This window comes from Hemiscyllium ocellatum, chromosome 31 (genome assembly GCF_020745735.1).
Source record: "Hemiscyllium ocellatum isolate sHemOce1 chromosome 31, sHemOce1.pat.X.cur, whole genome shotgun sequence".
NCBI lineage: Eukaryota > Metazoa > Chordata > Chondrichthyes > Orectolobiformes > Hemiscylliidae > Hemiscyllium > Hemiscyllium ocellatum.
In genome coordinates, this window is record NC_083431.1 from 52036457 (window position 1) to 52052877 (window position 16421).

The 16421-nt window shown below is 40.3% G+C and overlaps 1 protein-coding gene across 2 annotated transcripts in view; it reads right to left on the reverse strand.

The window, feature by feature from the left end:
* Positions 1–948: 948 nt before the first annotated feature.
* rabep1 (rabaptin, RAB GTPase binding effector protein 1) overlaps positions 949–16421 on the reverse strand; it is a 135282-nt gene continuing 119809 nt past the window's right edge. For both annotated transcript variants that reach the window (XM_060847962.1, XM_060847961.1), the window contains exons 15-18: positions 15223–15278; positions 12568–12666; positions 3949–4065; positions 949–3337 (exon numbers count right to left, since the gene is read on the reverse strand). In XM_060847962.1, coding sequence (XP_060703945.1) covers positions 3236–3337; positions 3949–4065; positions 12568–12666; positions 15223–15278 — 374 coding nt within the window. In that variant the 3' untranslated portion in view covers positions 949–3235. The remainder of the gene's footprint in view (positions 3338–3948; positions 4066–12567; positions 12667–15222; positions 15279–16421) is intronic.

The following is a 16421-nucleotide window of genomic DNA, read 5'->3' on the forward strand; positions in this document are numbered from 1 at the left end:
CTGTCTGACCTGCTGTGCTTTTCCAGCAACACACTCTTTTTGACTCTGATCTACAGTCCTCACTTTCTCCACACATCTCGAACTATAAAACTTGAAGTTGGGGTTGTAACTTCTTCAAAGCCATCATGCTCTTTTGTACCCAGAGTTCAACATATCACTTGAACTAGGACTATTTTTATTCCAACAGGAAATTAATTCAAAGTACTGGAGAAACTCAGGAGTCTGGCAGCATCTGGAGAGAAATCAGCGTTAATGTTTCGAGTTCATTATCAGTTTTTTTTCCTGGCTTGCTATCATCGATCAAGTTGTCTCACAGTGTCAGCTCTGTAAGCAGTATAGGCATCACCTATTTCAAGCTATTGTCAGGTCCAAAAAAGGATCACTGGACTTCGATTTCTGTTTTTGTTTCTGTGAAATCTTGTTGCTTGAATAACAGCTGGAAGACTGAAATCACTGAATTCCAGAAGGCAGTGAGATACCTTTTGATTTGATCCCCAGAAAAGCTAATGTATTTAGAAGGCATTAAATATATTTTTCATAGGGGAAGTAGTTTACAGCATATGTTTAAATTGTTGAGAGCTTAGCTGACAATATTTATGAACTGACACTGGTTTAAGGGAACATTTCACTGGAAGATAGCTCAGGAGCCAATTTTTCTGCAAGATGGATGAACAAGACCTAGATCCTAAATTATTCTAGAATCAGGTCTACACAATCATGAGGCACAGCCAGACAAAAAGTGTAAAATTTACAGGCTGATCAGGATAAAATGCTACAAGTTTCAAGTAAATGGTTCAAACGTAATGCTAATTAAAAATAAAAGCCTAGCCTATCCATAAGAAACTCCCATTGTTAAAAACAACTAAAGAAGAATAGAACATGACAAGTTCAGAAAGAACTGCAGATGTAGTAGCAAGATTCCCAAACAAACATTTTAAGTCTGGATGAAATGATTTATTAACCTTTACTTTATGAACACACTTTACTCCAGCAGCTTTTTATTTTAAACACTTTCTTCATAAGGACACCTTCAGTATAGTTAAATTGGTTACATTTTAAATCTGTAAACAGCAGAACTGTACATCCACACTTGCACAGGACACTAATGTGTTGGTAAGACATGACTTTTCTTTCAAAGTGCCCTTGGAACTTACAGGGAGATGTCGGCAGTTAGATCAGTGGTGAAACCACATTTTAAGTAAATTACAGACATGCTATTATCAAGGGAAACTGCACATGAATGTTCCAGTAATGGACAAGGGAACACATGAAGCATATTACCCTTTACCTCCTCTTGCACTGTACTTTTAGTTGCCAGGAATTAGATATTGCTAAATCAGCTATGGCTGATCAAAGCTTAAGTTCATTTATATAAGAGGAACCATTAATATATACACATATTTTAAAAAAATTCTGTGGAGAGCATCTAATCCAGTCAGGTCACACTTACACCATGTTTAAATCAGAAAGGACTGAAGTGCCATGCTCTTAGTAATGTACCATATTTCTATTTAAAGCAAGCACTGAGGTTACGTAGAATTTAATTTTTAAAGGCTTAAAGGAAAAGTTCACATATACAAGTTTAAAACAAGGCATTATTTTTTTCCTTGAATAAACAGCTATAATCAACAAATGTTTTCAGGGGAGAATTAAATGCCTTCCTGTTCAAAATGGGTTTGAAATTGCAATCACTTCTCACATTGTCTCCTGTTCCTTTTACCTCTCCCAGATCATCTTATCATGATTCAAAAATATTATGGACATCCTCATTTTTTTCTGCAATCACTGCTGCCAATATACTCTGCTGTGAATACAATGAAATATTAAATGCCATTTCTAAAATGTTACCAATGTGTATTTTAAAATGCCATCCTGCGCCATGGATCTTTTAATAGTTTACAACTCTAGAATACCTAAGCCCAGACAGCAAATTCAACTCTATGCTTAAACAGCTGTTCACAGTTAGTGATGTGAAGTCATCTACTTCCCCAGTACTGCAGTCAGTTTCCTCATTGTACCCTGTTCAAGTTGTATGTTTGGGGCATGGAAATCAATCATGCTGTGTACAGAATCCAAGGCCAGTCATCAGTCAAAGTTCAAACTTTAATCACCTGAATGCTCTTTAAATGTGGCCAGATGACAAGTTTTAGAAACCTAAATTGTCATCTTGCACATACATCAGGAACTAACGAAAGTATAAAATCTGCTGGGCAGTCCAAGTCTTCCAATCAGATTACTCTAAGCCTTCGGTTTCTCTCTTCAAAGATAATAAAGGAAGGGCTAAATCAAGTGTGATTACATCATTTTATATCCCATCCTAAAACAATATCCTCAGAAGAACCAGCTGAACAACAATTCTGTATGCTGAATAAGAGTTCAACTGGTAATATTTAGTTCCAATATTAATTGAGTGTATTTGTTTGCAAAAGTATTGAATCCTAAGAATTATAGTCAACCAAAATTGTTTTTTAAAATCATTAAAAAACTTGTGCAATTGCTGCTGTCTATATAAAGTAAGTCAGCAACTTTTAATCAATGAAAATTAGTTAGGTTCTTTTCTCCCCAGATTCTTTTTTCCAGTGAACTTGTGCAGTGAGATGCATTTTACACAGTTCTAGAAAACTGGCAGGCACAGCAAGTACAATAAATACAAATTCAATTCATCGTCTGTGAGTTCGAGGAGCTGGCAATACTGAGAGAAGGTGAGCAGACTCTGGAGTTAGTACCATTTGTAAAAAAAAACGAACTGGTTAAACCAAAACGTTCACACTTTTCTGAGTACTAAACACTGAAATTTCACAAGTAAAAGCATGAGCTGAAGGATGTGACCGTCTGATGCTGCTTTAGTGAATTTACATGAAACACAAGAAAGGATCAAATGGTATAAATAGCAGAGCAATACATTAGACATGTTTACTCCAGCAAAACTGGGAATTCTTGTATCAGTGATTTTCAAAGATTACGCACAGCATACACTTGTTGATCTTTTCTCATCATAGGAGTTAAATTTAAAATTTCAGTAGTGTTCCCTGTTGCAATGTCATGAATTGGGAATCTAACTGCAGTCAGGCACCCTGTACAAAGTCAATCTAGAAACATTTACACCTCAATTACTGCATTCTATTAATCCATAGGTTCTGATCCTTCAGAGTTAAATAAGAATTAACATGTTTCTACAAAGACAGGTGTCTGGTTGAGTAAAAACTATTGTAGCCTCAATTTCCAGGGTTTAATGTCATGTCTCTGGGAGCTGATTAATATCTGTCAGTTTTGTGTCATTTAGGATTACACGGACATTATCTAGGGTGTCCGCCTGGCGAATCCGCTCCAATTGAACCTATTAGGAGAAATGAAAAGAAAACAAATATTGGTAGTGGTTCACCGTGACAGACTTCTTTGAAACCATGGTCACAAACATGAATGAACACAGTCACTTATTCCGTTACTTTGAAATCCGGACAAAAAGTGAAGAGAAACTTTTGAATTTCCATTTCAACACAGTAAAGATACCGAAGGAAATAAATCATAAAGATATTATACTTATACTTTCCAACAAAGAAAAGATAGCTTAGCAGCAAAGCCTCTGATCCTGTTGAGTAAAAATCAAGAAAGGAGAGGGACTGCAGGGTTGAAAGAATGAACCATCAACAATCAAAAGACAATTCAGATGTTGTCTTGGGTTTCAACACAAAGGAAACCACACAATTTAGGTTATTGCAGCTGGGCTCAAGACAACAAGCACTCAATCATTCAGATTGGCATATTTCTAGTGTACAATTCTTCAATTTAAAACTCATGAACCAACTCAGCATTAGATGTCTCACTTAGCTGCAATGTACAATATTCAAGGCTAGAAGATGGGACTGATTTATCCCTAATACAGTCTCAGCTGAGATATGGCTCATTTCTATCCTACCCATTTAATGATTATGAGAAAGGATTCCTTACCTGTAACGTCTGGGAGAGTTTCACAAAATCTCTCTGTACTTGTTCACTGACATCAAGCTCAGTCTGTAACCTCTGACCCTTATTCTTCTCTTCATACAGCAATTGTTCTAGGCTGGTCTGAAACAAAAATGAAATAAACTTTTGTTTCATTACAACTCTTAAGTACCATCATCCCGTGCATTTTTGAATTACTCTCACTGGTCATCCCTGGCTGTCTGTCCCGAAGAGGGTTATTTATTCAGATTTGTATCTGAGTAAATTCAGTACGTTCGCTGAATCCTCTTGCTAAAAATGATTACAGAATAATAGCACTTTGGATGGTCTAATTCTTTATTGCCACTACTAAACAAATTGTTGTCTTTTTACTGTTTAATCAGACATTTGGCAGCAGATAATCCTAAACAGCTATAGTACAAAATAAGGTATATTTTTTTTTTACACAAAATCTATAAAATTCATCTCTTTTACAGAATGTACTGTGCTGTAGATATTGGCATTAGTCAAACCTCAAGAGAAGCGTTTTCCTCAGCCAGATGTTTGAGACAGGAGCCCATGGTTCAATCTAACATTCCAGTGCATAAGAGGGGATGGTATGCATTCTAGGAGGTGTCAATTATCATGGGATCTGTCCATTTCAACCAACAGGACAGAACATGTCTGATCCAAAAATTAGTTACTCCTTAACAACACTACTAAACCCTCTTGTACAAACTGGTCATGATATTTGATCAGTAATACCACTGGTTGTTGAGCTTTTTGGACCTGAAGCTCTGAAAAGTGCGATCAAAGTTTGACCAACCCCAGCAACACATAGAATGCTCTGCCATTAAGATCAGTCCATCCGCTACTTGTTCATTTCAATGCAAGGTTCATGAGCATTCAAACCTGTGGCCAGTTACAAGCCATTGGGGTGTTTTCCTGACTTAGTTAATTCCACTGACCACAACTGAGAAAGATGCTCCCCTCAATTCATACTTGTGGATTTAGAACACCGAAATACAGAGGTATATGATCACAAGATCTATAGTGTGATAAGTGAGTGACATTTTATTACTTCACATACACTCTCCAATTTGCACCTAGATCATGAGTGTTGATCAGTTATAATCTGAAACTGCTTAACCTCAGTCTCCCAAGGTTAGTTGCCCACCCGCCAATGTGTGACAGAGAAAAGGAAATAATTTGTATTTACATAATATCCTGAGGGCAGGTGCTGCTGGTCTTTTTTGAAGAATAGTAACTGAGGGGCTACACTAGAGACTGTCAGCTTGGATTTCACACTCAACCTTCACAGAAGGGCATGAACACCCAGAATCTTCTGGTTCAGAAGTTAGGGGGTTACTGCGTCAGTGGACATGTCCTGATGCAGCCTTTAAGGTACATTCTACATTTTAAAAAATTAGAATACGTTAATGATTCCCCTTGCTTCATTAAAGGTTCCACATTAGTTGTAAAGTTCTAGCAGGTGATTAAATACACAATCCCTAACTTGAACAGAATTGTAATCCTGACATAAGGCTAGCTACCTGACGAGGAGCGCTCCAAAGGTTTGTGCTTCCAAATAAATTAGTTGGAGTATAACCTGGTGCTGTGTGATTTTTAACCTGATACAAGACACTTAATAATACATGTAGTATTGGTTTCCACCAACTGGTGGTGCAGATAAACACAAAAAGCTGAATTCAATATATCCAATCACAGAATCCCTACAGTGTATTTGGTCCATCACCTCCACATCAACCCACTGAAGTGTATCCCATTCACATCCACACTGCTACCCTATAATCCTGCATTTCCCATGGCTAACCCACCTAACCTACACATCCCTGGTCACGATGGACAATTTAGCTTGGCTAATTCCACACTATCTGCATTTCTTTGGTCTGTGGAAGGAAACCCATGCAGACATGAGAATGCGCAAACTCCACATACTTCCCAGGGTGGAATTGAACCCAGGTCCTTGGTGCTGTGCCCTAACCACTGAGCCAACGCAATCTAACAAATTTCTACTCTATCAACCTTCTCTCAATATTATCGGGTCATTAAAGAGTTCTTGCAGCATAATATTAGTGTCCCTGCCTCTGGTCCAGAAGTGGTTCAGGTCCCACCTGCTTCAAAGGTGTGTAGTAACATCTCTGAACAGGCTGATATAGAAAATATCTCAACATGTCATTGGCAGTATTGTCAAGTTGCACTTATCTCCTGACTTCACAGCAACTTGGTCCAAACTTGGACGAAAGAGCTGAACTCCTGAAGTGAGGAGAGTGTGACTGCCTCGACATCAAGACAGCATTCAAATAAGTGTGGCATCAAAGTCAATGGGAAGTAGGGAGGGAAAATTCTATGCTGGTCGAAACAAAATAAATTATGGTTGTCAGTCTCTCAGCTCAATGATATCTTTGCAGAAGTGTTTTAGTGAAGTGTCCCATGCTCAACCATCTTTAGAAGCTTCATCAATGACTTTTGCTTCATCATAAGGTCACTGAGAATTAATTACACAATGTTCAGCATCATTTGTGACTCCTGAGACACTGAAGCAATCCTTGTCCATATAAAGTAAAAACTGGACACTATCCAGGCTTGGGCAGATAAATTACAAGTTATATTTCCATCACACAATTACCAGTAAATGATTAACTCCAACAAGACAGAATCCAACCATCTCCCCTTAATATTCAATGGCATTACTGTCGCCGAACACCCTATCAAAATGCAGGAACAGACTTTCTAATATTGTGACTACTACAGTAAGTAGGTGGTGAGGAATTCTACGGCAAATAACTTACCTCCAGTCTCCCCAAAAGCCTGTCCACCATCTGCAAGGCAGAAGTCAGGAATATGATGGAATACTTTCCAATTACCTGGAAGAGCGCAATTTCAACAAGACTCAAGACTTTCAACATCATCCAGGACAAAGCAACCTGTTTGATTAGCACCCCATTCACCACCTTCAATATTTGCTCCGCCCTCCAATGACACTCAGTGGCAGCATTTTGCACCATTACAAGATGCATTTCTGCACTCACAAAGCATCTTTTGCCAGCACCTCCAAACCTACAAGAAGGACGAGGAGATACATGGGAACACCACCACCTGCAAGTTCCCTTTCAAGTGAGGCACCATTCTGACTCCAGTACTATATCACTGTTACTTCAGTGCTCCTGGAATTCTCTCCCAAACCTGGGGATCCAAACAGTACAGCAGTTCAAGAAGGCAATTCAACACCATCTCCTCCAGGACAATTAGGGCAACAAATACTGGACTTGTCAGTGAAGGCCACATCCCATGAAAGAACTTAAAAATCTTAAAATACCAATGATTCCAGTTTGCTGCAATACGTTTGAACACAAAGGATTGAAGCTACTCCAAGCTTTCTAATCACAAGTTGGACCGAAAAATTCTAGAAATAAGAAATGGAAATGAGAAATTTCAGAATGTTACTGAACTGAGCATCAAAATTATTCTTGGCCAGAGACTGGCCCAAATCCATAAGTGAAAAAATACTTCAGAGTATTATTTAATTTTTATTTAAAGGATTGCATTGAAGACTGAAATGCATTTAATTTGCCAATGCATAGATTTTGTTACAAATCAACCTTCTCTGCGAATTCCGCAGTCATTATAAAGAAGAGAAACCTCTCTCTGTTCTAGCAGGACGGTAGCCTAAGTAATTGAAAGTAAAAGCTCAATTTTACATTGAGCCTATAGCTAGAATCTACATGGCCAGGATGATGTGGAGAATACTTCTCCACATTGTCAAATAACATGATGGAATCTTCATGATCACCTGATGGAGAAAACTTGGTAATGGTTTAACATCTCACCAAAAGATGCTCTCTCTATTAGTATGGCACCCCCTCGGTACTGCACTGGAGCAAGTGGGGCAGGAGTGGTAGCAGCTGTAGAACTGGGAGCAAGGTGCCAGCCAGAGGTTTGCAGAAGTGGAGGAGAGATGTGTGCAAAGGGGTTAATATAAGGAATATAAAGAGATTCACAAGACTTGGAGGTTTTGCTTGCAATAAGACAGGAGGTGTAAAAATAAATTGTTGAGAATGGAATGTAAACTGGTGGGAGTAACAGGAACATGTAAGGAGCTTTCCGAAAAGTCAGCATCTGTAAAGGAAGTGTATGGTAAACTAGTGACACTGGTGCAAGTGTCAGGAATTTCCACAGGACAAGGTGCATGAGAAAGTGGAACTTGGAGAAAACTCATGCAATGTTTTTAACATGAAAGAAAGACAAGGATGCTAAGGATTACAAGAGGTTTATAACTGAAGGGGAAATCACTCCAAGAGCGAGTCTAAAGTGATCCTTAACATGGGAGATATTGTTCAGCTGAGAGCTTACTGTTAGCAAAGGATTTGAAACCTCCTTCAGAAAGTTCACAGAGTCATGGTATATCAAGAAATCATGTTGAGGGAAAATTTGTACCTTTCCCATCACATTAAGTGCATTAAAGATTGTGCTCTGATAACAGGATCATGTGTTGGAATTGTTCCTAACTTACCACTCTAAAATGTAGGTTTAATATTGGGAAATAACATCAGAATATCATCCATGTTTTCACCAATTGGAAAGGAGTGATCCAATTCTGAAACTGCTCCTGAGAATATGTCATCTGCCTATTTGTAATCCAGCTGAGGAAAGGATTCATGCAAACAGTCATGATGACTCCATATTAGTAAAAGACAGTACAGAATCCACACAAGGGCTGTAGAACTGCCAAGTTAGGTCTTTCAATCGAAAGGACTCCAACAAAATTGTGTCCTTGAAGAGTCAATGCCACCTGACACTGAACAGCAGTGTTGCTAGTCTGGAGATTTGAAAACAACAGGAAAGTCACTAGTTCCCAAAACACTGTTGAAAATGACAAGCAGCTGGAGAGGTACAGTTTGTAAACTGCATGGGAATCTACTCATGTTGAAAAGGGGATTCTAAATTTGGAATGTGGAGGGTGTGAATATTACTTGGAACAAATTTCATAAGGTAAGCATGAAACTGGATCAGTAGAAACAGAAAGCTATCGATATGCAGAGATCAAATCTGAAAGAAATGTAACATAGAACAATAGAGCACAGTGCAGGCCCTTCAGCCCTCAATGTCGTGCCAGCCTTTTATCCTGCTCTAAGATCAGACTAACCTATACACCCTTCATTGAACTAACTTCTACGTGCCTATCCAAGATTCACTTAAATGTCCCTCATGGAACATGAAAAGCATCTCAATGTTATTATGAAGTAAACACAAAAGGAACTTTTAATCACGATAAAGATGCTTATGTTGGCACGCACAGAAGCCATTCTGAATTTATTCTTTTAAAAATGAGAAAGTACTTGATTGAGATCTGAAAATGAACTTAAAGGTGGAACTGAAGCATTCTTTGCAGAATTAAGGAGGAGCCCAGAAAAATAATTGGCACTAAATTATCTCGAGGATATGAAGCATACATCACACTAATATTCTTGCATTTGTCTTGAGTTAAGGTTTATAGAAGGAAAAGAAGTATAGACTCCATGACAGAAGTGTTGGTTTTTAGGTGTACTTGCTGGAAAAGCAAACTGAACTGCACAGGCTCTGTGGTAGTTGGAGTTCTTAGGGAGTTCATTCTGTAAGAACAAGCAATCATTATGTAGAAATAAGTCATTGAGTCAACTTCCACAGGGGTCTTCAGAAACACCCATTTTTCCTCAACGGAGGATTCCCTGTTACTGTGGCTTAGCCATACCTGACCCACTTCCCGAACACCTGCCCTCAGCCTGCTCTTCCCATCCGCAGTAGTGATAGGGTCCCTCAGAACTCACTTTCCACACATCCAGCATCTACACCCAAATGATTATATGCTGCTATTTCTGTCACCTCCAGTGGATACCACAGCCAGACACATATGCCCTGCCCCTCTCCTCCCTTGTCAGCCATCTGTAGGGACCGTTCCCTCCGGAACACCTTGATCTACTCCTCCTCCGTCCTCAACACATCCCCATAGCACTTTCCCAGGTAACTACAAAAGTTGTAATATCTGTCCGTTTACTTCCTCCCTCCACCCTAGCCAAGGCCCCAGACAAACCTTCCAGGTGAAGCAGCAGTTTTCCTGCACTTCACCCAATCTAGTCCGATGTATTCATTGTTCGCAACGTGCTCCCCTGCACCGGGGAGATGAAATGCAGACTGGGTGACCGCTTTGCGGAATACCTTTGTTCTATCTGTAAAAGTGACCCTGAGCTTCCGAGCACCTGTCATTTCAACACATCACCATGTTCCCATGTCAACATCTGAGAGGCAGGCCTACTGCAGGGTTCCAGCGAGCATCAACACAAACTCAAAGAATAGCATTTCATCTTCCGCTTGGTATTTTGGAGCCTTCAGGACTGAATATATTTTATCGTGTGAACACCTCCTTCCACGTCTTTTACCCAGTCCCACATCCCATGTCCTGTCATGGGATGGATTGCTTTCTACACAGCCGACCCATTTTCACCTACCCTTAGTCCCCATCGTCACCTACTTCGCTTTTCTTTTTCCCTGGCTTACCTTCCAACCACCCCTTTGCCGAACTTATTTCCCCATCTCTCTCTCTTCTCTCTGGGCTCTATCACCATCTATCATCTCACAAAAGGGATCTCTCCAAGTCAACGAAGGCTATCGGGCTGACCACCCTTATCTACTGCAAGGAAACCTGGACTGTTTACCAAGGTTCACATTAAGATCCTCGAGAGATTCTACCAGTGGTGCCAACATCGAATTCTGTGAGGACCACCAGATAGACAGAGAATGAAACCTCTCCCTCAGCAGGTTCTCTTCTCCCAGCTTTCAGTTAGCCAACATTCAGAGAGTGGACACTGGAAAATATACAGAATACACTCAAAGTTGCCTTAGAATACGGAAACATGGACACTATTGCTTGTAAGGAGAGTGCTGCTGACCACTAATCTATCAAGACACGGGCCACCTCAAGACTCACCGAGTCAACCACGAGGTGGAATGACAGTGGCAGAGGAAGGAGAAGGAAGCCAACCCGCTTGGAAGCTGTGAATTCCACTTCCCTGTGCAGCAACATGCCTCCGTTGCAGAAAAACCCACAGATCAAAAATTGAGCTTCTCAGTCACCCACTCACTCACTCTTCTGGCCTGCCAACTATCATTTGCAGAATTCTGAGAAGATTTGTAGGTCGGGTTGTGGATGAAGTGGTGGATTCATTCGCTGAGTTGGTGCATTTTTCTGTAAATGTTTCATCGCCTTGCTAGGTGACATTATCAGTGCATCTTTGATAATAAGGTGCTGGTGCTCTGCTGGTATTATATGTCTCTGTTTATTGGCACTTGCAGTTCTGTATCTGAGTGGTTTGTATATGGCGTCCAGTTCTGCATTCAAAAGGAGTGCTGATACATTCACTGTAGATTGTATTACTATTCTAACTTGTATAGTATTGTTCAAAACCATGAAATCTTGTGGTTTTATTCTCCTGGAAAGCCTCTAAAAACAAAAGGCTGCTGGTCTCTAATTGCAGCACAATTTGTTAGTCTGGTCTGTGATCACAACACTGAATTACTTGAGATGCTGTGACTGTGTTATAGGCAAACATGATCTCATCAGTGTATGAAAAACTTAACTTTGGTGATGGCTTTTAGGTACAGTATACAAATGTGCGTCAGTTATTTTACAAAAAAAGCAACAAAATGCTCCTCCTCATCCCTGATGTCTTTTAAGAATTTAAAGACTGGTGTACCTAGGAAATTAACACTTTAATTGAATATTGTGGCTTTAGGTTTAATTCATTGGTAAAGATCATTGAAGATTTCAATTAATTGATCAAATAACCCATACATCAATACAAATACAGAAGGTAATGTTACTGTACAAACACATCAACTAAAAGGAGATAGAGAATGAAAAAGTAGCCCCTAAACTCACCACAGAAAAATACATTGAAAACTCCACACAGAATGAAGCTTTATCTGGTAAAACATAGAAGTGTAGACATTGGGTGCAGGAGTAGGCCAATCGGCCCCCTCAAGCCTGCTCCACCGTTCAATATGATCATGGTCAATCCCCTGTCTCAATGTCATATTCTTGCTTTCTCTTCATATCCCTTGAAACCATTAAATCAAAAAAAATTACAGATCCCTTTCATGATTATTATTCAGTGACTCAGCCTCCCCAAACTCTGTGGCAAAGAATCAGCTCTGAGTGAAAAAACATTTCCTTATCTTAGTTATAAATGATGAACTTGTATCCTGATATTATGTCCCTGCTTCGAGACCACCTAACCAGGGAAAACATCCTCCTGCATCTAGTCTGTCCAGCTCTGTTATAATTTTATAGAGTTCAACCAGATCCCCTCTCATCCTTTGAAACTCTTGTGAAGACAGGCCCAATAAATCTCTCCTCAGAGGACATGCCTGCCAGCCCTTTATCAGTGCGGTGAACATTTGCTGCACTCACTCTTTGGCAAGTAAATCCTCTCTTCTGTACTTCAGCAAAGGAAAAGGCCAACGAATCCACCTTGAACAGACTTCCGTAAGTACCTTCTATCCTTGCCAGTCCCAAATGAATGACAACACACAAAGTGAAATCACCAGGTTAACCCCAACTCTCTGAATTCATGGTGTTGTACTTCTCACCTTTGCATCACCCTCCTTCTTCAGTTGTTCTTGCAAGCTGTTATTCACCTCTTCAAGATTGTCCAGGTACTGGATCTTCTCTTGCATTCTGGCTTCCAGCTGAAAACAAATGCAGTTTGTTTTTATGAAGAAGATAGAATATTTGTGCTTTCCACTAGTATCATAGAATCCGGACAGTGTGGAAACAGGCCATTCGGCCCAATAAGTCCACACTGGCCCTCCGGATAGTATCCCACCTAGACTCATTCCCCTACCCCTATTATTCTACATTTCCCCTGATTAATGCACATAGGCTACACTATGGGAAATTTAGCTTGGCCAATTCACCTAGCCTACACATCTTTGGACCATGGGAGGAAACCCATGCAGACATGGGGAGGATGTGCAAACTCCACACAGTCAGTCACCCGACGCTGGGATTGAACCCAGGTTTCTGGTGCTGTGAGGCAGCAGCGCTAACCACTGTGCCACCGTGCTGTAAGAGGTGAAAGATAGAAAGGGGAATACGATAGGAGCACTTACAGGACTTTTAGATGAGCACTATGAATATGCAAGGAATGGAGGGATATAGACCAAGGGCAGGCAGAAGGTATTAATTTAATTTGGCATCATGTTCGGCACAACATCAGCCAAAGGACTCGTTTCTGTGCTGTACTCTTCTATGTTGTATGAAAAGGGGAATTGAAAACAGGTGTATCAATAATAAGTTCTAATCGTGGTTTAAAATGAGTGAAATTTTCCCCAAGTTACAGCACTGTTCTGTTGTTTGAGACTTTGAGGAGCACACTGTTTCAATAACATTCTTTCAACCATGAACCTCTAAAAAGTTGCAGATCACACTGAAGACAATCGACAGTGAAGCGCATGCTGTTTAACCGTGGTTTGGAGCTGATGGTGCTAACCAGCTCACCAATCTCACTGAAAATCAACCAGACATAAAGTCATGGAGTCATAGAGGCGTACAGCACAGCACAGACCCTTCGGTCCAACTCGTCCATGCTAACCAGGTATCCTAAATTAATCTTGTCCCATTTGCCAGCATTGGACCCATAACCCTTAAAAACCCCTCCTATTCATATACCCATCCAGATGCCTTTTAAATACAGTAATTGTACCAGCCTCCACCACCTTCTCTGGGAGCTCATTCCATACACACATCACCCTCTGTGTGAAAAGGTTGCCCCTTAGATCCTTCCCTTCTCACCCTAAACCTGTGCCCTCTAGCTTTGGACTTTCCTACCCTAGGAAAAAGGACTTGGCAATTCACCCTATCCATGCTCCTCATGGTTTTATAAACCTCTATAAGCCTCAGCCTCCAATGCTCCAGAAAAAATAGCCCCAGCCTAGTTAGCCTCTCCCTATAGTGCAAACCCGACAATCCTGGCAACACAGTTTTATAAATCTTTTCTGCACCCCTTTTCAGTTTAACAACATCATTCATTTCACAGGGAGACCAGAACTGAATGCAGTATTCCAAAAATGCCCTAACCAATGCCCTGTACAGCCCTTGTAACATGACATCCAAACACCTATACTCAATACACTGACTAATAAAGGCAAGTGTGCCAATCGCCTTCTTCACTAGCCGGTCTACCTGTGACTCCACCTTCTGCATTACAAGATCGCCTTTTTTGGCAACACCCCCCAGGTGTATAAGTCCTGCCCTGATTTGTGTTTCCAAATTACAACACCTTACAATTATCAAATTTAAACTTCATTTGCCACTCGCCAGCCCGTTTGATCAAGTCATTTCTTGTAATCGATATAACCAATGGAAAAGTGCCTTTTGCACCATATGCTGCCAGAAAGTTGGGCTGTGTGTGTGTTTGTATATCACGTGCACTACATACAGCTAGAAAGTTGGGCTGTGTGTATTTGTATACCACGTGCACTACATACAGCTAGAAAGTTGGGCTGTGTGTATTTGTATATCACGTGCACTATATGCAGCCAGAAATCTGGGCTGTGTGTATTTGTATATCACGTGCACTATATGCAGCCAGAATGTTGGGCTGTGTGTGTTTGTATATCACGTGCACTATACGCAGCCAGTAAGCTGGGTCATGTGTGTTTAAAGATCATTTGCACTACATACAGCCAGTTATAATATTTCAAATCACACTGGTGGGTTGACAATCTCCCTGTTTCAAGGTAAGACTTCCAGCCCATCTAGCCAAAGTGGTTTTCTTTGGTCTATTCCAAATAACCTTGCAACCGCTTTTCGTCTTGAGGTCTGTTAAAACTTTCTGTTCTATTATCCATGTCAGCAATATGTTCCAAGCTCTGACCACTGTTTTTTATTAAAATAAAAAGTTTTTTTTTTGCATTCCCTGATTTGTTGTGTTATTTGTAAATTTAACTGCTTCTCTAATATCTACAGTCCAAAGAAAAGTTCACTTCCATTAATTTAGTTTGTGGTGAATAGATTACACCCTCTCCCTCCCACCAGGTGGCACAGTACAGCATGAGCTGCTCACTCAGATGAGTCTCCCTAACAGCTGCGCACCGTTGGCAGTGACAAAGCTCACAGCAGGTTCAAGATAAACAAAACTAACTTTTTCTGATTCCATGACTGTTTCAGTGTTAGGCATTTTCATGAACAGTTGCTAGTCTAAACGCAACAGCAGAGCAACTTGAACAAAAACTATCCCTCACCTGATCTTTATCTGCTTTCACTCTCTCCAATTCAGTTTTTAAACTGGAGTAAGATGCTGAAAGGTAAAAGATTAAAGGGAGATTGTTTAGTCCAATATCTCTGTAAATGACAAAGAATGGCACATTTCACTATTAATGCTGTACAGCAGCAATATATTAAACTAAGCAGCGTGTGAACACAATGATGAAGAATGCAATTGTGCAAGTGTAACAAACACAGAGCTAGCCCATCATCTGTGAAAGGAAAAGGCAGGTTACAGTTGTGACCCATACAGGCTGAAGGCAAAGCCTGAAAGAGTAACGCTGTATTTACGTTTCAGATTCTGGCAGGGGTGATAATGAATATCCAGTGCCTGCTTTCATTACAGATTTTCAGCTTCAGAAATGTTTATTTATTTAAATATCATTCCTTATTAATTTGATAAATGCTAATTGACAGAACAGAATGAAGTTGAATTGTCACAGTCATATATGTGTGGGGTGCTTGTGGGTGTGCAGGCTAGGTGTTAGTCTATGAATGGGTTTAGTGTGTATGTATGTGAGTGAGGGGGTCTGAGGGGGTGGGGGGGGAGGGGGTGGAGGTTGTGTCTGTACATAAAAGAGCAGCATCTGTGGGTGAGGGAGATGTGAGAGTTGGGAGAGTTTTGTGTGCTAAGAGAGTATGGAGTGGATATGGGGAGGCGTGGGAGCGTGGGATGTGTAGATATATGTAAGGTGTGGCTGTTTGTGAAGGTGCATGTGTGGGGTGGGTGTGTGTGAGGGTAGTTGTGCGTGTGTGGGGATTGCTGGTGATGCTCACCTTGCTGATACTGACATTTAAAAACAGTTTTTTTAAAATGGTAAATATATCAGCAAATTGGGTTGGGAACTGTAGAAACATCCAGTTTAAATCATATCCTCGTTTATTGATGAGTTAATTTTAAATTCATGTAATTTCAAAATGAACCCCTACAGGTCCCTACTACCTCCAGGAATTGTACTGAAGGGACACACAGTCATATTGACAAGGACCTTTATAAATTATAGAGGTACTGCTGTTCTCTTCCATATACACAGGGACTGCTGTTCTTGACAAAAGAGACTTGGACTGCTGTTCTCTATAATGGAGAGGTACAAACAAAGATTTATAGATAAGCAAGCAAATAGATCGGAAAGTGGTAGATTAATATAGTGAAGTTAGAGAAGATGCTTTTGGGGAG